This window comes from Penicillium macrosclerotiorum, assembly GCF_028827735.1.
Source record: "Penicillium macrosclerotiorum strain IBT 26536 chromosome Unknown utg000011l_segment0_segment0, whole genome shotgun sequence".
In the NCBI taxonomy this organism is placed as follows: Eukaryota; Fungi; Ascomycota; class Eurotiomycetes; order Eurotiales; family Aspergillaceae; genus Penicillium; species Penicillium macrosclerotiorum.
The window spans coordinates 366,096-392,650 of NW_026643090.1; the positions used below are offsets into that span (position 1 = coordinate 366,096).

At 46.5% G+C, this 26,555-nt stretch overlaps 7 protein-coding genes across 7 annotated transcripts; 2 read left to right on the top strand and 5 right to left on the bottom strand.

The window, feature by feature from the left end:
• Window positions 1-503: 503 nt before the first annotated feature.
• N7462_011101 (uncharacterized protein) lies at window positions 504-1,902 on the bottom strand (the record flags this gene model as incomplete). The annotated part of the gene is made up of 2 exons (XM_057082815.1): window positions 504-1,403; window positions 1,468-1,902. 2 exons carry the CDS (start codon window positions 1,900-1,902, stop codon window positions 504-506), a joined length of 1,335 nt encoding a protein of 444 aa, XP_056928170.1.
• Window positions 1,903-9,932: 8,030 nt separating this feature from the next.
• Window positions 9,933-10,340, bottom strand: N7462_011102 (uncharacterized protein; the record flags this gene model as incomplete). The annotated part of the gene is made up of 1 exon (XM_057082816.1): window positions 9,933-10,340. The coding sequence occupies one exon, from the start codon at window positions 10,338-10,340 to the stop codon at window positions 9,933-9,935; it is 408 nt and encodes a 135-aa protein (XP_056928171.1).
• Window positions 10,341-11,410: 1,070 nt separating this feature from the next.
• Window positions 11,411-12,419, top strand: N7462_011103 (class I SAM-dependent methyltransferase; the record flags this gene model as incomplete). The annotated part of the gene is made up of 4 exons (XM_057082817.1): window positions 11,411-11,480; window positions 11,546-11,653; window positions 11,733-12,164; window positions 12,250-12,419. 4 exons carry the CDS (start codon window positions 11,411-11,413, stop codon window positions 12,417-12,419), a joined length of 780 nt encoding a protein of 259 aa, XP_056928172.1.
• A 374-nt stretch (window positions 12,420-12,793) lies between these two features.
• Window positions 12,794-15,422, bottom strand: N7462_011104 (putative intracellular protein transport protein (Sat1); the record flags this gene model as incomplete). The annotated part of the gene is made up of 4 exons (XM_057082818.1): window positions 12,794-13,683; window positions 13,739-14,818; window positions 14,878-14,882; window positions 14,932-15,422. The coding sequence occupies 4 exons, from the start codon at window positions 15,420-15,422 to the stop codon at window positions 12,794-12,796; spliced, it is 2,466 nt and encodes an 821-aa protein (XP_056928173.1).
• Window positions 15,423-16,019: 597 nt separating this feature from the next.
• Window positions 16,020-16,826, bottom strand: rrg9 (mitochondrial ribosome assembly protein RRG9; the record flags this gene model as incomplete). The annotated part of the gene is made up of 1 exon (XM_057082819.1): window positions 16,020-16,826. The coding sequence occupies one exon, from the start codon at window positions 16,824-16,826 to the stop codon at window positions 16,020-16,022; it is 807 nt and encodes a 268-aa protein (XP_056928174.1).
• Window positions 16,827-18,454: 1,628 nt separating this feature from the next.
• N7462_011106 (WD40 repeat domain-containing protein) lies at window positions 18,455-21,721 on the top strand (the record flags this gene model as incomplete). Its single annotated transcript, XM_057082820.1, has 2 exons — window positions 18,455-20,106; window positions 20,161-21,721. 2 exons carry the CDS (start codon window positions 18,455-18,457, stop codon window positions 21,719-21,721), a joined length of 3,213 nt encoding a protein of 1,070 aa, XP_056928175.1.
• Window positions 21,722-22,503: 782 nt separating this feature from the next.
• Window positions 22,504-26,304, bottom strand: N7462_011107 (uncharacterized protein; the record flags this gene model as incomplete). The annotated part of the gene is made up of 15 exons (XM_057082821.1): window positions 22,504-22,995; window positions 23,047-23,292; window positions 23,347-23,495; window positions 23,549-23,710; window positions 23,766-23,845; window positions 23,904-24,087; window positions 24,146-24,362; window positions 24,669-24,765; window positions 24,821-24,856; window positions 24,914-24,965; window positions 25,035-25,125; window positions 25,177-25,250; window positions 25,302-25,548; window positions 25,603-25,745; window positions 26,079-26,304. 15 exons carry the CDS (start codon window positions 26,302-26,304, stop codon window positions 22,504-22,506), a joined length of 2,496 nt encoding a protein of 831 aa, XP_056928176.1.
• Between the last annotated feature and the right edge of the window lie 251 nt (window positions 26,305-26,555).

Consider the following 26,555-nt stretch of genomic DNA (forward strand, 5'->3'; position numbering starts at 1 on the left):
GGTCGCGTTGCCCCAGTGACCGGCATCGACGTCAGCGTTGTATACTCTGTATTGAGGATGACTTCAACAGGCCAATTTCTCGATTGAGTCTCAATTTGGCAATATACAGGGTTCGTTTTGTTTTGGTTTTAATCTCTCTTTATTTTACAATTAGGTCCCAGGAGACGGTCCATATTTTCAGCTATAGCGATAAGGAGCACCGAGCATAAGCATCCCTCACAACCACTATGAACATCATCATTTCAGAAACTAGCTAGAACTAAGATTATACGGTGAATAGAGCTCAGGCTTGAATTTGGATAAGCCATGAGAGTCTATTTCTGATTCATTCAATATTGGGTACATGATATATTTATTTGATATATCTACATGATGCGAGCACTAGGCGACCGGCTTCGGTTTGGATATTGTATGTTTGAATAATTAATAATGTGAAATGCTTGGTTACGTTTGTTCAGTAGTTAAGAGTAAATCCAGGAGACCTGGACTTTGCGCGGAGAAGCCTACAGCATCCCACCCAGCGTAGTCTCAAGGATTGTAAACAGTTCTTCTCCGAGAAGGAGCACCGTATCAACGCTCAAAGATGAGAGCAACACCTCTTCCGTGCTACAGCCACTACTGACATCTTCTCCATCCAGGCGGTCCGACAGCCACGCCAAGGCACTTGCTGACCCCGAAATGGCCTCCGATTCATGGTTGCCGATTAAATCCCGGTGGTATTCAATGCGAGCACCTTCAGCACAATATTTACTAACCAAGGCATCCGTATCCGCCACGGGACTGATTTCATCTCCTATTGCTTTATACACAAATAATGGAGCATTCGGAGTCCCATGCAAGCCCATCTGTCCAGACCACTGGAAGATCGACTTGGGCACTGCTTCATAGAATGATGCCTCCCCGTTCTTGAAGTATGTGTAAAGATCTTTGTCTTCGCCATCTGAACTGGCCTGTGACAGACAGCCACTTGCAATAGAATAGAACTCAGCCGATTTAGAAGAAATTAGATTCGAGCTTACCCAGTCCGTGAGATTGGGATATGCTTTTGCCTGGCCGTAGATACCAGAAAAAGCAAGCCCTGCATGTGAGCCTTTGTTGATGGTCTCAAGCACGGAGCTAATATTCGGTGTTGTGCCTCCAAGTGCAACTCCTGCAAAATTCAACTCAGGGGCGTACGACGGCTGCAGCTCTGCTGCCCAACCAGACGCCAAAGAGCCTCCCGAGTACCCCCAGAGCGCATAAGTTGGATTGCGCGATAGACCAACCGAGGGGCCTTCACTCAGAACAGCTCGAGTGGAATCCAAAACCGCGTGTCCAGATTGCAACCCGGCTGTGAATTCGGCCTCCAGTCCTTCATAATCGGTGGTGAACACCCACCAACCTAAATTAAGAGCGGCACCAATCTTTCCTCGGAGTTAATAAAGGTTAGGGTTAAAAAGATGTATTCAATTGAGGACATCAACTCACAAATGGAATATCCTCAGAAACATTCAGACCGGAAACAGAGAACCCCAGGTTTTGATTTTCAGTCCGCAGTGTATAAGATGGGCTACAATCCACATTGGCGCTGTCGTAAAATGCCTGATAGCCCAGGAGTTTGGATGGATCTGAGCTGTACGGTTCAATCAAGGTAACGACCGAGGCAACAGCATCACCCAAGCTATCTGTTGTCCGAAAAAGATACTGGTAAACCGCTTTGACAGAGACATTCACGGGCAAGGATAAGAAGGACTCTAGCTGAGGAGTTACTGAGCGAGAGCGAATCACTTCTCCGGCCAGGTACTCGCTTATATTACTAGGTTGGTCATAGAACGAATCCTGGGAGGGTGGAGTGATTGCAGCGGTAAAGGCAGAGGGAATGAATGAACAAAGAAAGACAACTTTTGGTAAGCTAAACCACATCTTGCCCGTTGTGTTGGACTATGTTAAATGTGGCCGATGAGATAGACCCTCGACCACATCTTGTTCTTATATTTTTTTTTTCTTCTCAAATAGCGATTCCTGCTAGCTGTACTGTATTGTACCCTCTCAAATCCAGGAAAAAGTGATAACCCCGCATAGAGTGCTCATAGAGTGACTGTATTGCATATCTAGTTTAAGCGAGACTGTCGATCTTCCTGCACGAACCATTCACCTGACCAACCGCTCGCTTCCGACTGCCTTTACCAAAAGACTACCGCGGGTTTCCTTTTTTTAAGCATTCTGCTCAACTAGTTACTAAGGTGGAAGACAAACATTTAGCTTCGAGGTCTTCTGAGGTTTACCAAACGAGGCACAGAGAGTATTGGCATGTCGCTACGCCCAGGGGGCAGGTTACACAAGAAAATCAAGTAACAAGATAGAAAGACCAAGTTCCACTATAGACCGGGAAATCCAAGGCGCCGAAGACCGACGCTATGATTCATTTATAGAACACTGAAGAGCCCTTCGAAGGGCCCTGACACCCTCCACTTTTCGACATGGCGTTCCGGTATAGGCTGTGGCGTACGGTCACTGCAACCCCGTACATAGTGGCTAAGGGCCTCATACAGCAACATAAAAGCGACCTTAACAGGGCTGCATCCAAGTTAGACCAATGAAATAACCAGAACTCATCTATATGACGACATAGGAGGTGCCAGGGCTACTTTGAAGTGGTAACCGATGCAAGCCTCAAATATCCAGAGGCGGGCTCATCGAGTATGAGAATAATTTCATCGAGCCTAAAGGGACACAAGATCCACAAGCTTGCATTAATGTGTCTTAGCTTACAAGCTGCGAAAGAGAAAAACCAAATGCGCTGACCCCGCATTTGCCTTTGATGTTGCTATTGATACAGGACCCCATCGCCTTCCAAGGGGAGAAAATTCCGTCCGTAAATGAGATTTCAAAAGGGAATTGTCGTTGCGCTGGCACCTAAATTGAAGAATAGTTTTCATTACACTTAGTCTGACTTAGCTTTCGCCTTTTCTTCGATACAGGTGTGGCGAATTCTGCCTCCATTTAACAATGCTTAGTATACGGTTTATCCTATTTTCTTTCTCAGCCCAGCCCCAGATCTATATTTTCTCTTATTTTTGCAAGGGATAAGGTCATTAGGGGAGATATATAGTGATATTCGAAATCAGTTATACCTTTAAAATCTTACACCTTCTTTGCCGGATAATAATTCCGAGTAATACGAGTTCTGATTAGATACTTACGATACCTCTAGTTCTAGACTGTTTTCTAAAAGTAGTGTCTATATTTTATACATTGTTTAATACCGTATATTAAGAGACGAATAATAATCTTGTGATCCGGAGTATACTAAGGTTCACAGAGGGTTTTGTCACCATTTACCGCCTTTTATTACTATATCTACCATATTCTTACTAGTTTCTAATATCACGCAACTTCCACCTACCGTCTGGACCACAATAGCCTAGTTCTACCGCGATTAGAGATATTAAATAATATCTACCTATACCTACGATAGGATAGTTCTCTTCCGTATCTTCCGCGGTACTACAGATACTACTATATTTAAGGAGTTTATAGCTTAACTTCTCTAATATTGCGGGAGATAGCTAGAATCTAATTCTATCCTAGTTATAGATAATACTTTATTTTACTCTTCAGAACAGCTTACATAGATAAATACATATAGAGAGATTAAGTTATTTTATCTACTACCCTACTTACCGGATCTAAATCCGAATAAAGAGTTCTTCGCTAAGCTTAACAGCTTTATTAAATGTAATTAGAATTTTTATAAATTAGATCCAGATCAATAATTTGATATCTTCCTCGACTAGTGTATTAGCATATTGGGTGCGAAAGAAGAAAGTGCTAGGGGCCATTTCCGAATACGGGCCTAAAAGTAAAAGTCTACAGTAGTTGGAATTCCCTTCTAAGCCTCAGGTATCTTCTCCTTTAGGGGCTTTCGTTAAGACTTTCTCTAGTCTGCTATGATCTCTGCATCAATTAATAGAATTAACGAAATATTTTGCCGATGCTCACCCTTTTTACCCTAGTCTTTTTACAGAATATAGTTATCTCTTACAATATTTACAATATCATCGCTAAATGTTTTCCCTTTTACTAGTAGGCACACTTCTACTGCAGTCGTAATTTTTCTAAAAGGTATTATATAGATGCTACACTTCAATCTATTATATATACTATCGACAAACATGTGAACTGTTTCGTAAGCCGCTAGTCCATTCTGCATGAAGAAGTAGAAATTGTCTTTCAAATTTTGGTCATCTTCTATACTATACATGGATAGCAAAGACTATAACAATTGATCTTCTGCATAACAAAAGTGGTAGTGATTTGAATACCCTTCATGTGATTGACAGCTCCGGAGTGACCGTGCCTCCAACAGTTTATAGAACGGAATATTAATCAATTCAAATCCCTAAATCCGCGTCAGATTTTAACCCCATCCAGGAATTCTTTGCCGAGCCGAAGGCCGATATCAAGAAATCCTGGTTAGCATATGAAGAGAATCCTAGCTAAGGGTTTCATGCCTTTCTTCGGCGACGTGTATATAAAGTTGGAGCAAATAAGACAGCGCTGAAGGGCATTTCCGACATTCAGGTATTTCTATAGAGAAGATATGATTGATGTCGTATTTAAGAGCGTTATGCCTGCGCAATACCCGTCTCACGTTCTGACATTGTGCTAGTTCAGTTTGTTCGTGTTTATGGCTTTTCATTTAGTAGTACTTTGTATTGGGTGGAAGACCTTGTCTCTTGTCGTCGTTCTTATAGTTTTTCTTGTTAGCTACTGTTTTGATGTTTAAGTAAAGGAAGCTATACAAACCAGAAGCTTTCCAAAACTTTCGACGACTTCGGTTTCATAATCGCAATATGCCTTCTCGCAAGGACCTATGCTGCTGAATATTGTCGCAACATTAAAATTAACCTAAACGATCCTTGTGCTAGATACAACAAGCATATTCTTGGGGTAAATATCACAATGATAGACAAAGGCGTTATGGATCTGTTTTATGCCCTCAACAGTATTGCGAAAAAGATCTTCGAAATAATTTTCGCTATTTAGTCCTTCAGAATAAGGCAAGTATTCGAGCAGGATCGCGCTAGATTAGTGTTTATCGTCGGCGAAATGCTTAAGATAGGGGTGGAAAGCTGACGGATCAACTCGATCAATGTGGCCGTAGAAAGCGGGAACAAAGCCTCGGTTGCACACTCCGAATTCACGGAGATTGTGATAGGCGTTCAATTCGCAACAAAATCGATTTAGATCTCGGCCTTTTCTTGTATCCGGGGTCGCCGTTGTCGTGGAACTGGCAGGTTAGCGTCATCCTTGGACGCAATAATTGAACTCACAAGTTTCATAACATATAGCTTCCCAAGTAGCCGGATTTTATAGATAGTTGAAGCATTTAAACGACTAAGCTCACGTTTGATGTCAATATCAGAGAGATTTATCTCTAAAGAGCAGGTACTTTGCGACGGCATAGTCGCTCCTTGAGCTACATTGAGCGCAACGCGACTGAGGGATGTAGGAAATCAACCAATCAAGGAGACGGAAAGGCTTGCCTGCTGGAATTAGATAAGCTACTTAACGTAACGTATTCCACAAGCGAGCCGAACACACAAGCGAGCCGAACACACAAGCGAGCCGAACACCCTACCAACTACTACTTTTCGAAAACACTATTTCTCCACCAAAACGCTATATATTTAATTTAACTATCTAGCATTACATTGATTAATCTTATGCCCTATATTCCCACATCCAGAACACTGAAATACACGCTTAGTAGTAGGCTTAGCGCCCTCAGTAGGCTGCTGAGGAAGCTCTGTATCATCGTTTTGAATAGCTTCAACGCTTGCTGGCAACGTTGAATCAAGAGATATAGATTCGCCGACCGTAGAACCTTGCTGCCTAGATATCTGGCGAGTAGAACGACTGCGTTTTTGACGTTTCTTCTCGTTGAATCTATGTAGTTGCCGAATCTCTTCCGCTTGTAAAACAGTGCTATGAAACGCTAGTTCAGCACCTTTGATTAATTGATCTAGCGCTCGCTTAGTAGGGCTTCCTGGCGATCGCGAGCGCTTGCGTAGTAGAGCTTTGATAGATGAAGCTTGCTTGCTAAGCTGCTTAATCGTATGTGGCGTAGTAGGCACGAAAGCGCTACTCCTACTACTAGGCCTACTAGTAGTAGGTGTAGGTGTTCGAAGCGATATATTAAGCTTCGATAGGACTCGGTCGGCATCTAGCGGAACTAGGCCGGCGCTGGCGAAGCTTGATTGTATAGTGCTAGGTAGGAAGGCTTCCTGGCGTGCTAGTGTATAGGATTCTAGGAAGTCGAGCTTGTCGATATGGTTATATCCTAGGCGAGCTTGGGCCTCGATTAAGCGACCGTATAAGCGCTTTAGGATAGCGAAACATCCTATATCTAGCGGCTGTAGAAGATATAATGAATACGGCGGCATACAGAGTGGTATAACGTTATTTTGCTGACAGATTTGGTCGAATTGTGGTGTTAGATAGCTTCTATGACCGTCTAATATTAACAAGCGATATTTGCCTTGCGTACGACTAGTAGTTGCTGGAATAAAGAGCTTTTCTAGCTAGCGTAGGCCTATATCGTCGGTAGTCCAACCGTTCGGTGATATTTCGAATCGCTAGTCGCTAGGAAGGTTATCAAACCAGCTAGCAATATAAACCTTCCCTTTGAATATTATACACGGCGGAAGCGAGAAGCCGGTTGCCGATATAGATTCAATTGTTGTTACCTACTCCCGATTTCCAGGTTGTAATAGAGGCTTCCGACCGTATAGATCCTTCCGTGTAACGATTCTAGTAGTAGATATTAAGCCTATTGCAAAGCCGGTTTCATCAAAGTTATAGATATCGTTAGGAAGGATCCCGTTTTCATTAATCGTACGCTCTACTAGCCTAAACTACGCGCGTAGGCTAGTAGGATCTTCGTTTTGCGCACGTTGATAGTCGTAGCGTCTAGAGAATCGTGTACAAAGCTCTGATCGTCGTCTAATATAATTAGAAGCCCAATTAATACCTATAGTAGTAGGTGTAGTATCGCCGCGTGCTGCGAGTAGAAGATTTGCTATATCTCGAATATGCGAAGGCCTAGGAGACGCTCCTCGGGCGTCTAGCGATAGTATCCACTAGCAAAGCGAATCTTCTTCTTCTTGTGTCAATTTATGACTATGTGCGCGTATTTCCTGGCGATTTGAAACACCGCGCATACGGCCGTAAAGCGTGCTGACTGGCACACTATAAACCGCCGCCGCTTTGCGTATAGATAGGGTAGGATCCTTTTGAATAGCGGCAATTGCTAATAGGATCCTACCCTCCCTAGCTGGCGATTTTGAGCGTTTTTCGGAACGTTTTGGTGGCATGGTATATGGTGGAAGATAGTAGGTGACGCGTAGGAAGCGCGTTTTGGATAGGGTGTTCGGCTCGCTTGTGTGTTTGGCTCGCTTGTGGAATACGTTAACTATTTCACTATCTTTCCGCCTACACCAACATTCCGCCCACCCCATCAAAAAATTGTTCCTACACGTCACCATCTATCTTCTACCATATACCATGCCACCAAAACGTTCCGAAAAGCGCTCAAAATCACTAGATAGGGAGGGTAGGATACTACTCGCTATCAAAGATATTCAAAAAGGGTCTTCCGATTCTATACGTACAATTGCAGCGCGTTATAATATACCGCGTTCAACGCTACGCGACCGAATCAATGGCACCCTATTTCAACAGGAAACACGGTCAGCAACATTTAAATTAACACAAGAAGAAGAGGATTCGCTTTGCCAGTGGATCCTATCACTAGATACGCGTGGCGCTTCCCCTAGGCCTTCGCATATTCAAGATATAGCAAATCTTCTACTAGCAACGCGTGGTGATAACAAGCCTTCTTCTATTAGTGTTAATTGGGTAACACGTTATATTAAACGTCGACTAGAGCTTTGTACACGATTCTCTAGACGCTACGACTATCAACGTGCGCAAAACGAAGATCCTACTAGCCTACGCGCGTGGTTTAGGCTAGTAGAGCGTACGATTTATAAAAACGGGATCCTTCCTAACGATATCTATAACTTTGATAAAACAGGCTTTGCAATAGGCTTGATATCTACTACTAGAATCGTTACACGGAAGGATCTATACGGTCGGAAGCCTCTACTACAACCTGGAAATCGGGAGTAGGTAACAGCAATTGAATCTATATCGGCAACCGGCTACTCGCTTCCGCCGTGTATAGTATTCAAAGGGAAGGTTTATATTGAAAGCTAGTTTAATAACCTTCCTAGTGATTAGCGAATTAAAATATCACCGAACGGTTGGACTACTGATAATATAGGCCTACGTTAGCTAGAGAAGCTATTTATACTAGCGACTACTAGTCGTACGCAAGGCAAATATCGCTTGTTGATACTAGATAGTTATAGTAGTTATCTAACACTATAATTCGACCAAATCTGCTAGTAAAACAACGTTATACCACTTTGTATGCTACCGTATTCATCGTATCTTCTACAACTGCTAGATATAGGATGTTTTGCTATCCTCAAACGCTTATACGGTCGCTTAACTAAGGCCCAAACCCGCTTCGGCTATAACCATATTGATAAGCTCGACTTCCTAGAATCCTACGCCCTAGCACGCTAGGAAGCCTTCCTACCTAGCACTATACAATCAAGCTTCGCTAGCGCCGGCCTAGTTCCGCTAGATGCCGACCGAGTCCTATCAAAGCTTAATATATCGCTTCGAACACCTACACCTACTACTAGTAGGCCTAGTAGTAGGAGTAGCGCTTTCGTGCCTACTACGCTATATACGATCAAGCAGCTTAGCAAGCAAGCTTCATCTATCAAAGCTCTACTACGCAAGCGCTCGCGGTCGCTAGGAAGCCCTACAGAGCGTGCGCTAGATCAATTAGTCAAAGGTGCTGAACTAGCGTTTCATAACACTGTTTTACAAGCGGAAGAGATTCGGCAACTATATAGATTCAACGAGAAGAAGCGTCAAAAACGCACACGTTCCAATCGCCAGATATCTAGGCAGCAAGATCCTACGGTCGGCGAATCTATATCACTAGTTTCAACGCTGCCAGCAAGCGTTGAAGCTATTCAAAACGATGATGCAGAGCTTGCTCAGCAGCCTACTATAGGCGCTGAGCCTACTACCAAGCGTGTGTTTCGGTGTTCCGGATGTGGGAATATAGGGCATAAGATTAATCAATGTAATACTAGATAGTTGAATCAAATATCTAGTGTTGTGGTGGAAAAATAGTGTTTTCAAAAAGTAGTGGTTGGTGTAGTGACCGGAATGCTAGTGTGACCGGAACGCTAGTGAAATACGTTAAGTCATGTGATCCGGTGATCAATAGTAGTTGACCCCGCCTTGTCCAGCCAACCGTGGTTTTTGTCCCAACCCTACTGCTAGGGGTGAACCAATTAAAGCAACTAAACGAGATTAGTGTATCCCGGGTGTATTTTCCGGGATAGAAGTTGTAAGAGTGTAGAGGTATAACTAATTTCGAATATTACTATATGTCGTTGTATTTGGATATCAAACAGGCATCAATTCATGATTGTCTCGTATTGGAATAATGTAGTCCCGATCACGGATAGTGGATTTAAAGCAGCCGCTAATCAACAAGATTGACCTATTCATCCAGATCTCAATACGAGCTATATGTTTACCTACTATAGGTGACCTTGAAACAGCGTTTGGACTGATGAACATCAAATATGTCTACTCTCAGAGGGAACTAGAGACCTAAATGGGCCCCAACTATACTTTTTTAAAGATGCGCGCGCATGATTCACAATTAATTTCATTTGGTAGATGCCTAGCCAGGAAATGAGTGCAGTTAATTCTAGCGCGAATCACGACGAATGGATCGAAAGAGGAAGAAGGTGATTAGCAATCGCTAAAGCGAAGCCATACTGACTAGAACCTCACCCCACAGAATCATTCTGCTCAGTCCAGCACATCCGCACTTCGAGCTTTTCAACTCGCACACTCAGGATGCGCATGTTATCTAGAATATTAGTAGTAGCAGTTTTAAGTGCTGACAGAGTCTTCTGGGGATCCTGACCGTCCAGTTTGACATGGTGCAGTCTCTCAAGGTCGTGGCTGATGAGGAGCAGGTCATTGAGGACCGCATTGCATTTCGATGCGGACGCGGGGTCGTCTCGGAATGCCGCATGGCCTTTCCAGACTTTGAGTGCTGCATGGAATGCTAGTAGTTGGGCTGCGACGGAGAGGGGGTTCTGCGCAAATTGCGCTGTCCAGACAACGAGACTCCTCTTCATTTCGAACTTCAAATTGTCGAAGTCGTTCTTCAGTCTCTGCGTGTCATCCATGGTGGCGATGGGGAGCCGTACAATGGGCTTGAGCTTGATATAGAGTGCGGATTAATTTGGGGAGGTAATAGCCACGGGAACACTCTGAAGCAAGGACTGATCTTGTGGTTCTCAGTATCGCTTGATGAGTTGTGTTGAACAGTTAGACGTGAGCCCTGGCCATTATATATTGTCTTGGTTCCTGCACTGGTTAATCTTAAAACTTAATACAAAGAGCCAATCAAGCGAAAGGATCGCTCTTTGTATACATCGAAATCTATTTATGGGGGGTCTTTTTTTCGTGTTTGTGCTTGTGCCCAGACCCAGACAATTGACCTCTAACAAGCTTTGGTTGGAACGTGACGCAAAGACTCGACAAAGCTACAGAATCATTGTTGTCAGGCTTGATATTTCTTTGAGTTCGAATTCGCTTTTGTGGATCGTGTGCTGCCTTATCGGATCGTTTTCGAAGGACGGGGTTCAAAGTGGAACCAGCCCTCTCCCTAACGTGGTTGATCGACCAATATCAGCAAACAGTGGTAAAGCCTTCCCCGAATCGACTGTCGGCAGGCCGGAGCTATTTACATCTTTCAAGTTGTTTCCACTCAGAAGTCTCAAGGAGGAGCCCTTAGACATATATGAAACACAGATCGAAATCGACGAATTGCTAGTGAAGAGCGTCCTTCCCAGGGACTAGATTGCGTAAGATAAGCTCCTGAGCAGACCCTCCGCCTCTGTTGAGACAAATGCGGCTTCCATCCTTCGTATCCGGTTCTTAGTTCACATCTCTGAACTAGGCCATGGGTCATGGGTGCCAATGCAGGAGGTTATGGGATACACCATTCTGGGGCCTGATATTGGTACGGGACAAATTCGGGACTAACCATGAGTTGATAGCGTGGAGTCATCCCGACTATAAAACACTCGACTCGCCCCCCCCCCCCCATCTGACTTCTTTCTGTTGCTTTCCTTCCATTTCTTCTCTACGCCTCGACCTCAACCTCGACTTTCTCTCTTCCCATTGGTCTTGAAAGTCTCCAGTAAAGAAAAAGCTTCAACATAATCAAGAACCATCTATCACATACATAATAATGCCTCCCAAACCTGGCCGTCTTGCTTCCCTTCTCCGTCCATGGGGCCTGATCTGGCTCTCTATCTGCTGTATGCCACTGTCACCTCAGATTCCCCAAACCCTTCACTCCAAACTCATCACTGCTCCTCAATAGTGCACTGGGAGGCTTTGACGCAAGCGGTTCGTCGGGATGGTCTCGCAGCGCTGGCCCGCCCACGACAAATGCGAGATGCCGCCTCTGCCAAATTGCTGAACATAACCTGTAAGCGGAGCACTCTCCATCTCCTCACTGAACACGTGAATTCAGTCCACTGACCGACAGATTAATCGATCATGCATAGCGGCCGGGTTTGTTGCCTACGAAGACACCACAATTGTCCCCTTGCTTGTGCAAGCCGCTGGTGGCGTGGTTCTCGAACTGGGCCCGGGGCCAGGTAATCAGATTCACCGTTTCGATACCTCTCGCGTCACACAGATTTATGGCGTCGACCCGAATCCCCATTTCCAAGACCGCATAGAGGCCAAATTGGACGAGTATGGCTTGCGGGATAAGTATCAGTTGCTCGTTTGCGGTGTGGAAGATAGCGATGTTCTAAGAAAAGAGGGAATCACGGAGGGGAGCCTGGATGCCGTGTTGTGTATCCAGGTCCTGTGTGCCGTCAAGGATCCGAAAAATGTGATGAAGGAGGTATGGAAGTTGCTCAAGCCGGGAGGCAAGTTCATCTTCTGGGAACACGGGTGGAGTAGAAACCGGTTGACGAGTGGTGTGCAAGGTATGTCTTACATCTATCTCTGGGTGACTGCTCGAGTAACGGGACTAGGTGATGGCGCAGGACGGCTAATATGAAGAATCCGTAGCTTGCTGGAATCCAGCCTGGAGCACATTTGTCGGGTGTGATTTGACTCGCAATGTGCTGGGGGACATTTTCAACAGTGGAGAGTGGGAAAATCCGCACGAGATCGAAGAGCCAGAAGACCCATATAGTTTGCTACCCAGAATTCAGGGTGTGCTTGTAAAGAAGACTTGATTACACCACTCAATCCGATTCAATCCACCAGCCTTCGGCAGGTCATAGCAATTTGGAAAACCACCAAGTGTTAGGGAGTGAACACGCATTATATACAAACAGGCCGTCCTTAGTGGAAAATACCTACAAATACGACGAGAACAATAAAGTTAGTATGGGTTTTTAGTACTGCGAGGGGACGAATCAACGAAAAAAATCCGTATTATCAACAAGGATGCTATGTCTAAGCCGTAAGCAAGCAGAGTGAAGCAAGCACTCTGCTTTCGGGGAGAACATATCCACGGGGAGAGTAGGATAGGGGGAATATCTAGATCAAAAACACAAAGAATAAGCTTGCACGGCAAGCACCAAAGGACATTGGGTATATCGTGGGCTTAGATGGCATATCCCTCCTTTTCCTCTGGCAACTGCTCTCGGACGGTTTCACCATAGACTGTCAGCGGGATAGAAATCTCGAAGGATTCGCATCCTAGATGCTCCATCGCAGACAAGACTTTGCCCCGGTCGTCAGATGAGAGGGTTTCAAGAAGCCCGGTCCCTGAGGGGCCATGCTCATGTTCCTGCTCATGCGCCAGATTCGGCGTGACAAACTCGAAGCGCAGGTCCCAATCAAGCGTCACGCCACTCGTCAGGATCGTAGGGGTAGCGGAAATAGGGATAGCAGGGTTGAAGACCACACGAGTGGCATAAAGGGTATTCTCGAAAAGAGAGGCATGGATGCGGCGGGTGGTTCGGTGAATGCTTGCGTTCGATCGAACGGCGATGGTGGGGGTAACTTTTTCAGATGTTTCAAGGGACGCCCGCACCGCATAGCACGGGATGGAGGCCTCACCAAAGTCTACAGTAGCAATGATAGTTTCACCGAGGCGATGCACTGGTCGATTGAGGACAACCACAGCAATGCGTTGGCCGTCACGGGCAATCTCAAATCGATTGGGGCTGCGTCGAGAGTGGACAGCTTGGTTGCTCCGCAGAATCGCAAAATCAATTATATCTTTACAAGACAACGCATGAGGAGGAAGCCCGTCAAAACTTGATCGTCTTTCCTGAAGAGCGCCTGGTGGGAAGAGTGAATTAGAGCGTGCGCGCTGTTCGAGGATGTCGTCCACATAGGACAGAAATTCTCCTGCTGAGCCCCATGGCCCACTGATGCTTTGGTGTTTCGGGATCACAGGGGTGCCGGGGCCAAGCTTCTGCACCTTGGCTTCGTCGCGCAGAATAACGTATGGGGACATTAGATCATGCCCGAGAACATCTCCCTTGTCTACTAAATGTTAGAGAGTCGCTTCCAAAATTTTATCGAGATAACGGGTTCTTACCATTGACACCACTATAAACCCGAAATGGGACGTTTATGCGATTAACCCGTTGAGGTTCATTCGGCCCGCTAGGTCGCTGGGTGCCAATGACTAGGTTGTAGGATATTTTGATGGCTTTTCCTTTGTGGCTTGCTGGAAGGCCCCTAGGAAGGGCAAAGGAAAAAGAGAAGGATTGCTCCTCTCCTGGTGCCAGTCGGAGGTCGACAAAAAGGAGCGACTGTGGTGTGGACAACAGCGGAATTGATCGAGAGGAAACGACTCCACGCATCTCTCGCAGGCCATCAAGTTCGTTATTCGACAAGAATCCATTTATTGATTCCTCGATGGCATTCCACTTGAATTGACCCCAGAACCCACTACCTCCACCTTTGCGAGAGCGGTCGGCACTGGATGAGCCTGGTCGTCCCGGGAGTCCGCCAGAACCGGCTTGACCACCAACTACACCCTTTCTTTTGACCTCATCAAAGGCGGATTGGTTGACTAAAGAACCATCGACAGTAAATGATGCACTGATTTGCGCGTAGCCCATCAACAGCGCCTGGCTGTCGGCGAGCTTGGCTGATGAAGCCACCGCACTCGAGTAATGTCTGGCATGTCGTGCAGAAGGAGGTGGGCGTGCGCCCTGTGCCGAGTAGTTTGTATATTCTGATGCTAGTGTGTCGCTCGAATGGTCACTGACCGAGTAGAACTCCCCACTGCTTCGGCTGCTTCCGTTCACGCTTGAGGCTGATATCACCCGCGCAAGCTGCTGGTGCGAAGGGCCAGCTAGTCCTGCCGTCTCTTTTGCCACTGGCTTCGCCCCCGACGATGGCGCCCTTTCTGCTGACTTCGGCGAGGGGGACAGGGCAGGACGGCTGTTTTGATTGGGCGGAGGGGCAGCCGGGAATTGGAAATCGAATTGAGGTGGTGGAGGTCTTCGTGAGGGTTGGCGCAATTGCTCTCGCGGCACAACTGGGCTGGTTGCGGCAGATTCTGGTCGACTTGCTCGTCCGAGGTGAGATGTGTCGACTTTGAGGTTGCCAGGGCCCGACTCGTTCGGGGACTCTGCCAATGGAGTGGCGCGGATGGGAGCTCTTGTCACTGCATGAAAACCGCTTTTAGTCTTTGATAACACATAAAATAGAATTATGGTAAAATACTTTTCCTGTAGGAATCGTCATAGCTATCAGCCCTCATGGGGCCTATTTGGAGACTTGTGGAGCGTCCATGACCCCTGGCCGGCCTGGCCCTGCCGGGGGGTTGAGGTTTGGGCAGTTTTTTCAGATGGGCTTTCACTCTCAATAGAGAGAATGGAGATGGATCGTTTGTGACTATGGCCTGGCTGCCAAGTTCGAGGGGTAGAGGGACTGCTGGTCGGCGGAAAGCTGCTCGAGGAGACAAGCGGGGAGCTCAATGACGATGCGGTTCGATGGTAAGATTTTCTTTGGGAGCTGATGGAATAGGATCGTCGCCCTGAAAAGAGACTCTGGGGGGATTTCAACGAGAAGAAGGAGTCTGAGTTGGAGCTGCTGGCATGATTGGCAACCCGAGACAGCTTCCGCTGGTGCTGGCCAGCTTCACCTCCATGACCTATCTCCGACGCGGTTTCTGAGACGTTCTTGAAAGTAATTGTGCATTCCACATTCTCCCCCGCGAATATAGTCTGGTCCTTCCACTTCACAAAGACCTGGATATTCGACGGCATGGCGACGCGATGTCAGCATGTGGTGTGCAGACCAACTCCGGGGCAGGTCTGGGCGGGATAATTGCGCGCGGTAGTCACAAGGGATGGGAACAGAGCTTCACAGGGTATGTCGACATCCGCATTCTGTCAGATCAGGGGGCGCATGGTGAATTTTTACGCGTTCGAGGTGAAGCACCATGTGCTGTGCCGAGGTGGGTTGGAAGGTTGAATGAAGAGGAGTCGGAGTTAGTGGCGGCTACTTGCGAGCTAAACAGCCGCTCCGACCCCAGTGTTTCTGGTACTCCAATGCCCCGCGGCCTCCTTTAGGTCCTTTTAGGTTCCTGTTCGTTCAATGCCATGAATGTATATACTAGTTTTCAATGACGTCTGAATCTCTAGTAAATTGTATTTCGTCGTTTCTAAAAATCTTGCCGATTTCCAAACATTCTAATTCTGGATCTCTACGATCTACTACTAAGACGAACTCATTTTCTGGCTACATACACGTTTTGGAATGACTTTTGTGATCGAAGTGAATAATATTGTACAGATTATTATGTGTTGAATTTATTTACCACGGTTGAAAAGTGACTACCGATCGCTCAATGTAGACTCGAGCTAAACCCCTTCCTCCTCGCCGGGCTTATAAAGGATGTTAGCGTCCGACAAAGGCCGAGAAGTCTTGGTTGACGGTCGAAGGCCCAGCTCAGCCTTTCGACTCCAGATGAGCTCGTGCCGTTTTTCCCATCGTTCGCGACGATCCTCTGATTCAATAGTGGAGGGCTTCCATTTGCTCTTGAGAATGCGACGGATGGCTTCAGGGGAAACCTTAAACTCCTGGGCCAGCACGGCGGTGGTAAAGCGACTAGGGGCGGTCGCGTTCAAATGCCGTATTCCATCCATCGCATCGGGCGAGAGCTTCTTGGGCGGGTTCCAACCAGACGGAAATTTCTTCTCCAAAGCCGCTTTCTGGACGCGCCAAGCCTCGGTTTTCTTTTTCTTTCTCATATTCATATCTTTGACTTGGTGCTTAACCTTTCCCCTACTTGTATCTTTGTTGTCATTGGTTTCATCGGAGGAGCCACGGCTTTTGCCATTGCCGTTCCCTTTGCGTGCTTGATCAATCGAGGATGCGGTTTCGTGTGGCGATGAAGTAAATTTAAAAGGCTGTTTGGTTTGTTGTGAAGCCTTGGCAAGGGAGCCGGATGACTGGGGTATGGTGATGAGATCGTGAGACTCGTTAATCTCGATGCGTGCGAGTCTGTTGGTCACGCTGAATAGACGGGCATGCTGAGGTTTGAAGAACTGGCGGGTAGGTTGACGCGGAGGAGACTGGCGTACGGCGGAAATGAACTCGGATCGAAGGACACTGCATAGCATGTTCGACAATGCCAACCTAGTAGATGCCACACACTGGGTCGCCATGGTAATAAAAATGCTGCAGGAGGCGTACAAGGTGAGAAAGAGATGAATCTCCGAAGCCTTGAACGTAAAATCCCAAGTGGTGATAAGATAGGGATGACACCTGATATTCCAGGTACTTAACACGTGACGCCAAGCTTTTCGTCAGGGAAATCCAAGGAATATTCGCCCATATAGTTAATCCCTTTCAAGAATGGGATGTTTTGAGAATATTGTCCAGTTTCTCTCCGGCTCACCTCTCTTCTTAATTTTGTTTGGCAGACTGGAGAGATGCTGTATAAGCCCTAGAGACATGATTCAGATGGTTGATGCTTTTTACTCTTTCTCTCAAATACAATCTCTCATACCACAAGTTGAAAAGTAATTGAATGCCTCTGTATATTTGTTGGTTGGACTATACTCATTTTCGCGAGCAATAGTTTCTGACTGGGACTAGAAACAACATCGCATATCATTTTTGAAACCTGAGGACCTGGGGATTTCTTCCCTGATGAACTTCCAGTCGCTCTGGTTGGAAGGACAATATTTGATGTCAGAGATATCGCTGACATTTACCTCTTAAGTCTGTTGTTTTATGTGTAATTCATCTAGAACCTTCACTACCCGAGTGTGAGTTTTCAACACACAAACAAGCCGATCTCGCTGAAAACCAACTTGGTGACTGAAGACCAAATTAATATTGACACACAGAGCATGGATCTTGGGAAGCGTCGCAGTATAGCCTGATTATCATCAGAGCCATTGAAGATTGTTCTCTTTCTATTCTTGGTTTTGATTCTATTCTTTTTTTATTTTGTTTTTTGTTGCTGTTTTCTCGACCACGTGGTATGTAAGCTTATGTAGGATAAAGTCGTGATGCGACCTCCTCAACTACAATGATCAGATCAAATACCTTGATAACATCTCTTATACGTCCATTAAGTCCGGATTTTAGAACTCGACGTCGGTCAAGCGGCCAAGTGTATGGATCAGGATCTATACTCTGTCGCGATCGGACTAGTGCACCATCAAGGTTGGGCGTGCTTGGGCCTCGACCCACCTGTTCATGACAGGGGCTCAACAAAAAGCCGGGGCCGTGAGTATTCTCCGATGGAGCAATTTTTGAAAGGATACCTTAAACAAATTCACAGAACACTTGGAAGGGCAAAAATGACAGGTTGGATCTGTCGCTCTCTCGGGACAAACCTTGGAACGCGTGCAGGAACCCACTCCGACCCGGCGAAAACCCAAGGTTCGTCGTCGGATTCCTCCTGATCGGCTGTGGAATGATCAACGCCATTAGCGCGAAATGGGAGCTCCATGTTTGTGTTTCCCCTCTGTTTGGGTTTTTCCCCGATCTCGATTCCTTCCTGCTTCTGTTAGGCTCTTCCAGCTTTCACCATCTAACCTGTGACCTACTGCAGCTGCAGGCTTAGATCATCCTCGGTCCTTCCGCTTCGCATATTCTTCCCCTCCCCGCCTCCTTTCTGCAGGCGACCTCTTTTTCCCCGCCACCTCCATTCGCGCCCAATTCGCACCTGAATTGCGACTCGACCTGGCGGACGAGTATGCCTACGAATTGAAATGCTCCAAACTCTTGCGCTGAGGGGACTCTGAATCACCATCGTTGCACACTTCAGTCCCCCGAGGCGATGGCCACCACCGCGCCTCTTAGCGCGAAATCCAAGCTGCCCGGGCCCAGTGCCTCCCTTAAAATCACCCCCTCCAATTCTCCCATTCTCCGTCCGAACGCTCGATCTCCAAGCAAGTCTTCACATCAATCATCATTGTCCCTACAAACCGTGCTAGGCACGACAACTACGACTCCCAATGGCTTTTCCAGTCATGATCAGAGCAAAAGCTTTGCCCTATGTGCCGGCTCTGCCGCAGTTCTCGCCGAGATCGACGATGAGGCCAATATTAGCCAGCGCTTCTTTCGGGCTCGTCCCTCTGCAACTAGTGTGAACCCTACAACTTCATTCTATAATCAATCCACCCCTCCCGCGACCCCCGACCCTCGATCACGATCATTATCCCACATTCGTTCGAACCCGCATCTCAACGTTCCTAGCGGATCGCCCTCTAGTGAAGCAGCAGATAACGGGAGTCCTCGGGCATGGTCGTCAAGAGAAAGGGTCAAGGCAGTAACCAGCGTTTCCATCAGTCCCAATGGCAGATTTCTGGCTGTGGGTGAAACCGGTTACAATCCCCGCGTCTTAATCTTTTCGACCGCGAGAGATTCTCTACCGGACGTACCCCTTTCGATCCTAAGCGAGCATACATTTGGAGTACGAAGCATTGCATTCAGTCCTGATTCGCAGTACCTGGCAACACTGGGCAACCCAAATGACGGGTTTCTCTTGATATGGTCCATCAATCTGAAGAATGGGTCGGCAAAGCTTCACTCGGCAAACAAATGCACCTCCTTTGTGCGCGATATGTGCTGGGTGGGGCAGGCGTTGGTTACCACGGGCGTGCGGCATGTAAAAGTCTGGCGTCTTCCAATCGTGCGGCCAGCTTCGCCCACGAAATCTCGGTTGAATGCGGATGGCGCAGCGCCATCCCCGAACCCGGCCCCAAAGGCACTCTCTGGAAGAAATTGTCTATTGGGCCACCTGGGAGACAGCACGTTCAGCTGTGTCAGCAGCATCTCTGATCAGGAGGCAGTTGTCGGCACAGAATCGGGTGCTGTGTGTCTCCTAGATGATCGCGAAGGGTCTCAAAAGTTATCTGCAGTGGTACAGCTTGGTTTTGGGATTACTTCTTTAGCTGTTGATTTCGATCGAGAGTCAATTTGGTTGGGTGGTCGTGGAAAGAGAATGCAACGGATATCGTTCGACTCCTTCCGATCCTCATCTGTGCCTACCTCTATGTCACCGGCCCGGCCCGAGATGGCCATGGGAAGCAAGAAGTCCAAGGGACCGCCCATTACTTGCATGGGATCCCTTTCTTCGCATTTGGTGACGGTGGAGGCGACCCGAGAGATCCACATCTATCCTATTGAATCATTACCAGACGAGGGCGAGCAGGAGAATGGCGAGACCTCTATGCCTGCGCATCGAGATCCAGTCCTTGGGATTCGCCAGCTTAAGGCAGGGAACAGACTGTCCGCAAATTTCTTCTCGTGGTCTCGCAATGGCTCGGTCATTTTTTGGGACGCTCGGGGGAAATGCATAGATTCAAAGAATGTGACACTTGAGCAGACTTTATGTGCAGAAGAGGATGTGGTAAACGAGCTGAAGGTCCTCAGAGCTGCAGATAGCGGGGATTGGTTTGTATCGGGAGATAAGTTTGGTGTTCTAAGGTATGTTTCTCTTCAGTCTCTCAGGTGAACTCGATAGCTGATCGTTTAATGCAGAGTTCTCTCTGGTGGCGATTGGAGCTGTATTGATGGAGCACGTGCCCATGGAGGAGAAATTACGGACATTGCTATACAGCCTTCGGGCGACTCTTTCTTGATCGCAAGCTCTGGCCGTGATCGCATGGTTCAGCTCTTTCAGAAATCTGAATCGAACTTACAGCTGGTTCAAACAATGGACGACCATGTTGGTGCAGTCGGGCAGATCATGTTCACGAAGGATGGCGAGAAATTATTGTCCAGCTCTGGAGACCGGACAATTTTGATCCGAGAGCGTGTGTCTCGAGAAGAAGAGGGGGCAACTTCTGTTGCATATCTCATTTCCAGGATCATCACGATGAAGACATCCCCAGTATCTATGACACTCTGTCCAGATGATTCCAACCTGCTTTTTGTATCAACCATGGATCGCTGTATCTCCAAGTTCGACATCCCCTCTGGACGTCAACTCCATTGCTTCCGGGCATCGGACTCGGAAACGAATGATGCTGTGATCATGAGCTCATTGACTATCGCCTCTGAAATCCCCGGGCAAAGCCCGAAGCTTCTGGTGGGCGTTTCGGGCACGGATAAGTCCATTCGGGTATATGATTTGGAAAGAGATCATCTTCTCACAGGAGAGTTTGGTCATACAGAAGGTGTGAGCGATGCGCTTCTCCTCGAAGAACATGACAATTCAGATCCCGAGAAGCCAGTCGCTAAGCGCAGCATAATCTCAGCTGGTATGGATGGTATTCTTATGATTTGGAATTTGTGTGTCCAACCACACTTGAGCCCAGATCTGGTTCAGACAGGGCGCGATGATGAAGGTCCTATAAAAGAAGCCACTGCGGCCAAGGTGCCCCTTCGAAAAGTTCTTTCGCGGAGCGAACTAGCCGGATTCCAGAGGCCCGACAATCCTAGCCCCTTAGGGACGCCTACACCAGTCCGCGAGCTGTCTCCAACTTTGTCAAGAAAGATGTCAAAATTGTCTCTCACACCATCCACTCTTAAAAACAACTCCCTTGCCGAGACTCCATCTCCACCCAATCGTCGCTCGCCTACTTGCTTCACGCCTACAGACAACAACCGCAGGTCACCATCGCCAGTCAGCCCCAAGACAAGGACGACCTCCACCTCCAAAAAATTCAGCAGTACAAGGAGCACCAATCGTCGTGCCTCGATGGACTTCCGCTCCCGCACTAAGACTTCTAGCCGGAGCGAGTTCGGTAGCCTGGACATGTCCACAGAACAAGTCTGCCGAACACTTCGCGCTTATCGCAAGAAGCTGAATGGGTCCACGCAGCAAATTCAAGCACAGAAGGAGCTGGAGCGAGAATTAAACCTTACATTGCGCGCCGTGAGCGCCCGATCTCAACACAGTGACGAGAGCGCAGAAACAGAAACAGATAGCAGTGGCAAAGATATGGATCGGAAGCCTAGCTACTCCCCGAGTTCATCTCGATTTTCCTCCCGGTCTCCTCATCACCCTCGCCATATGCCCTCAGCCCCGTCATTGCGCCATAAACACATGGGGCAGGTCTCAGGGAGTCGGTCATATGATGCGAATGGTGATGAATGATTATATCCCTTCCTCTTTTCTTTCATTTTCTTATAAATCTTTTATTTAGTTTCCAGGAGGCTTTTGGCATTTCTGGTGTTCAAGGTTGCATATTCCTCGCGATAATGCATCTTCAGCTTTCATTTTTTGCTATCATATTTTCTTCACGCTGCCTTTACTCTTCTTCGCTTGATTGCAATCTTGCTGCATCTTTCTTTCAATTTTCTCTCTTTTCTTGCATCCCATGTCCGCTTCAATACTGGGTAGAGGGCAGCCTTCGTTTCTCTTCACTGATTTCCATTGTCTTCGCTTCTGATGATACCCATATTATTACCAAGATTGCCCAGGTCATGTCTCCTGCGCTTATATTTGAAATTAGACATTTCTTGCCCTTCATCCAATTTTGCTCTACAAATTCAAGTAGCTCGTTGGACTTCTATTTACCAAGATATGAATTCTTTGATCGCCATTTCTCGGCAAGCTATTCCATTTGCATTTTCAGGTACAATGGCACAGTGCAAGCCTATGTTCTCATTTTCCACTACATATAAAAGTCTTTTGAGGTCTATTTATCTACACACCAGAAGTCGATACCTAAGTTGCATGCTTCCGGAGAATTTCTACTTTAACATAAGTAATGATTCATGACCTACCTCTTCGTGTCTTTTCCAATCCAGCTTTTCTAATTGGAAAATAGCCCAGGGCTCAAGTAGAACAAGAGACAGTCCAATGATAGCAGCCCATACAGTACTTAATCCATGTTGATATTGATTAAAGACTATGAATACAGCCGCACATAGGAACTAGAACAGTCTATCCATCCGCTCTCGAAACTGGGCCGTTAGACTGTCACCTTCGGCATTTGCCATCAGCCCTGCAAAGTTCATAGCTATCCCAGCCCAGCTGCGACATTTCTCATCCTGCTCTGCTGAATAGAAGTCCATCGCCTGGTTGAAAGAGCGCGCAGCTAGGTACTGGAGCTCTTCAGGGGGGTATGCGTGCTGTCCACAATCCGAGTATGGCGATGTCCCAGTTGCTGGCTCGCTTTCGACAGGTGTCTCGTGATACGGGTAAGTCGAAAGGAAGGCGTTGGCGGAAGCAAGAACAACGACTTGGTCAATCACTGATTCAGCAATCTCAAAGTATATTTCCGATGAGTCGCAGAAAGTCACTGGGTCAGTATCAGTGGCTGCTTCCAAGCTCAAAGCGAAAATATAACGAAGATAGCCTGGTAAAAGATCTTGGATTTCTGTCGAAATCGTATTACTCCGCTCATTTATGCAGTAAAGAATACTCTAGTGCAAATGTCAGTTCTCATACTCGAAAGAATTGCGCATTCCAAGTACCTTCACCGTTGACATTTTGTGGCTGGGGGGCACGCTAGGCGTAAACATGCAGCTTAGATAGTGTTTGAGAAGCTCCATATTCATGCTGTATGTATTTTTTCGAACTATTGATTCCAGCGAATCCCATTGTCTGAGCATAACTGCAGCCTCAAAGTCGATGGCCCATATGATTCGAGACATGTGAGCCTCCATATTATCGGGATTGAAGCTCGCGATTGCCGCTCTTATTTTCTTGCTCAAGCTCGACTGCAAATGACATCAGCGAGAAACATTATTCTGCTCCCAGGTGAAGATACTCACTTTTGTTCCGGGGTCGGTTTGGGAATGGAGACTGAAGAGATGACCAAGAACCTCTAGGTATAGCTCCATGTCATAGTCCCAGCCAGTCTTGGGAAAGCTCTCTTCAATTTTGCCTAGGATGCTCTCCGAGCAAATTTCTGCGAACTGGACTCGGAATTTCAAGTTAAAACCCAGTTTAATACCATTCGGGGCTTCTCTCAACATGCCTGTTCCGTAATGTATCGCAGCTTTTTGGCGTTCTCAAGCTGATCAGTTTTGAGCACATGGTAAGTCAATTTAAGACTTTCACAGAAAAGGAGCTTCACTTCGTATTTTGTTGTTCCTCCTGCACAGTAATCTGGGGGTTTTTTGATGGAAATCAGAGCTGCAATAGTCAGCAATCATCTTGAAAAAAAGAAAGGCCAAATATATTGCCCTACCTGATTGGAGAACAGTGATCGCGATTTCTACAACAAATTGTCCTTTTCTTCTCTCGTCATCGATAACTTGCAAGATCCATCTACGTTGATGAGTTCAAAAAGCCGGCAAAGACAGAAGGCACCGGAAGGCAATCTCACAGGTATTCTTGATTCGGCCAGGATTCTGCCCCATCAAGATCTTGCGAGTGTAGTTCTGTGATCAACTTGTGAAGACAATGATGAACTACATTTGAGTTCTTCATGTGCTGGGCCTCTCCGATACATGCCCGGAGGAATGTTACCCAACGGGCAATTGGTGCTTCTGCAGGACGAGATATAATTTCTTTAGAGATTAGTAAGGTCCGTTTCAATGATGTTTTTGATAATATAAAGATACTCACGGGTCGCATCTTTCCCCTCATGCATCGCAAGTTTGACCAAAAGGAGCACAATCTGTAGATTCTGTCTGACGTCGTTTTCTGCGACTATCTGATCCAATATTGCCCGAGTCAAGTTAATGTCGTTGCACTCTAAGGAGTTGGCCGCATATTTCCTAAAGCTCTTGGTGAGTCTTGGTTTTCGAACATGAATGATCAACCCAACTCTTGAATTTCGAGCCTATTAGATGCAGAGCATCTTGCAAAAGCATTGGTTTCCAGCGCCAAACTGCACCACATTGCGATGGAGGACCGACTTGTCTCCGCATGTAAGACATTGAGAATGTTGCGAATAGCCTATTTTTATCACGGTAAATATGGTGCGTCAAAACTAACATAAATACTGGCACCTTACTGTCAGCAAATGATGGGTTCCTTGCAGCGTGAGATTTTTGATCCCACGTGTTTCCATTCCCTCGACCCCATCTCTGATTGCTTTTATCGCCAATTCGTCTCCAATTTTGCTGTCTGTTCTGAATAGAATTACCATCGATGCAAGGTGGAGGAATGTTCCCTCAATCCATTCGAAGTTAGGCGGCAAGTGCGTCATGAGTAATTGATGCATTTCGAAATTTAGATAGTAGCTGAAGATAGTCAGACATAACAGCTCAAAAGATTAAGTTGATCAAAGAAGTCTACCTCATGTCCTTAGAGTTATGCAAGTAGCTGATAATTCTGTACATCCCGGACAGTCAGTACACAAAAGATTTTCTCTGACAAATATTTGCATACAGGTGGTAAGAATCTCGTGTCCACGCCATACTCTCGATCACTTTCTTTAGGACTATTATCATAACATTGTGAGTACTAATTATTGTCAATAAAAAACGGATGGAAGCTTTGCTACACACACCTTCGAAAAACTTTGTCGTGTCAATGTCCCGTGATGAATGTAGTATGAATTCTAATTCGAGAACTTTGACACCAACAATATCTCCATGATTCTGTATAGTTAGCCAACATACTTAATAGCAGTTCATTAACAGATAGCTCACTGTCTTGAGCAAATTCATCTGATTCGCTAGTTGTTCAGTTGTGACACCGGTGTTCGCTTTCATGTAAATCCACGCTAAAATATGTCAGACATTGATATAATTATAACTTTAGATCCGGTACTAACTGAGTGCATATCGAATATGCAGCTCCAAATTTGTGTCCCTGAGACATTCTTCCTCCCCACTTAGTTGTATTTGTTCAATGCCCGCTTCCAACCACTTGATTGCTTCATTATATTGGACTTTGTCCAGAGCAGCCAGACCAATAGTGAGGCACTTCTCCACCACAACCCAGCGATTTGTGATTTGAGCTGAGAGAGGCGCTTGAGAAAAGAAGTGGTCGGCGAGATCGGGATGGTCTTCCAACCAAGCCTGAATCTTGAATTAGCTCGAAATTCCTCTTGCTGTTTCATCAACACGCCTCACCAAATGAGCTCGATTCATGTAATAGCCGGTGGAAATTGAGTCCAGTTCAATTTGATCTATTGAGGGGGTGGAGCTTTGCAAAGCATCTAGTTTTTCGGCTGCCACGGTCAGAACATCAAGGACATGCTCGGTTGATTGGGTCTCTGTTTAGTGTTAGTCAGTGGCAGGTTTTTCTGTTCAGGGGTAAGCACAGTACGGAGGCAAAGCCGGGCTGTAGCAGATGCTACGGCAAGAGCCCTGACATGGAAATCTAGTATTAGGATATATATATTAGTCGCGCAAAATCTGCATGTAGGAAAAGGACAATTGATACGTGGCAGGTCATCTAGAGTCACGATGTCCAGCACTTTGAAGGCAATGAACAATACTCAAAGTAATAGAATCGTCAGTCTATTGCTTGTGGAGTAGAAATGAGCCATGCTCAAAAACATTACCTCTGCATATCATTGCTGCCTTATAGGGTTTGTTCCATTTACTCATTGTGTCGACACAAGTATTCCACAGCGCCGTTCCGGTCTTATCAAGATCAGATCGATTTGAAACAGCCCGGTCGGCCAGTCGCGGCATATGGTTAAGCTGGTGCTCGATGGATTGAATAAAATCGAAATCAACAACGCCTGCTGAAATCTGGCCTTGGAGCTCACCGACGGAGGCCGCCAAAGCTGCGGTTTTAGCGAACAAGCGAGTAGTTGAAGCCGTCATGATGGTTTAGTGTTTAATTTCAGCACTATTCAGCAATAATAAAGTAAATGAAGGGGCTAGAAAACAAGCCCAAGATGAAAAAGGCAGGGTGGGCAGATTTGAAAGAGGCTGTGTTGTAGAGGAGAGAGAAGGAAGTTAGAAAATAGTTGGTCAATCTTCCGGCAGCTGAAAACGACATGCTTGGAGGAACGTGATCTACTCGGCCACTTGGGCAGTCGGCCTCGATTGTTACTGTTTCAAGGTATTGACAC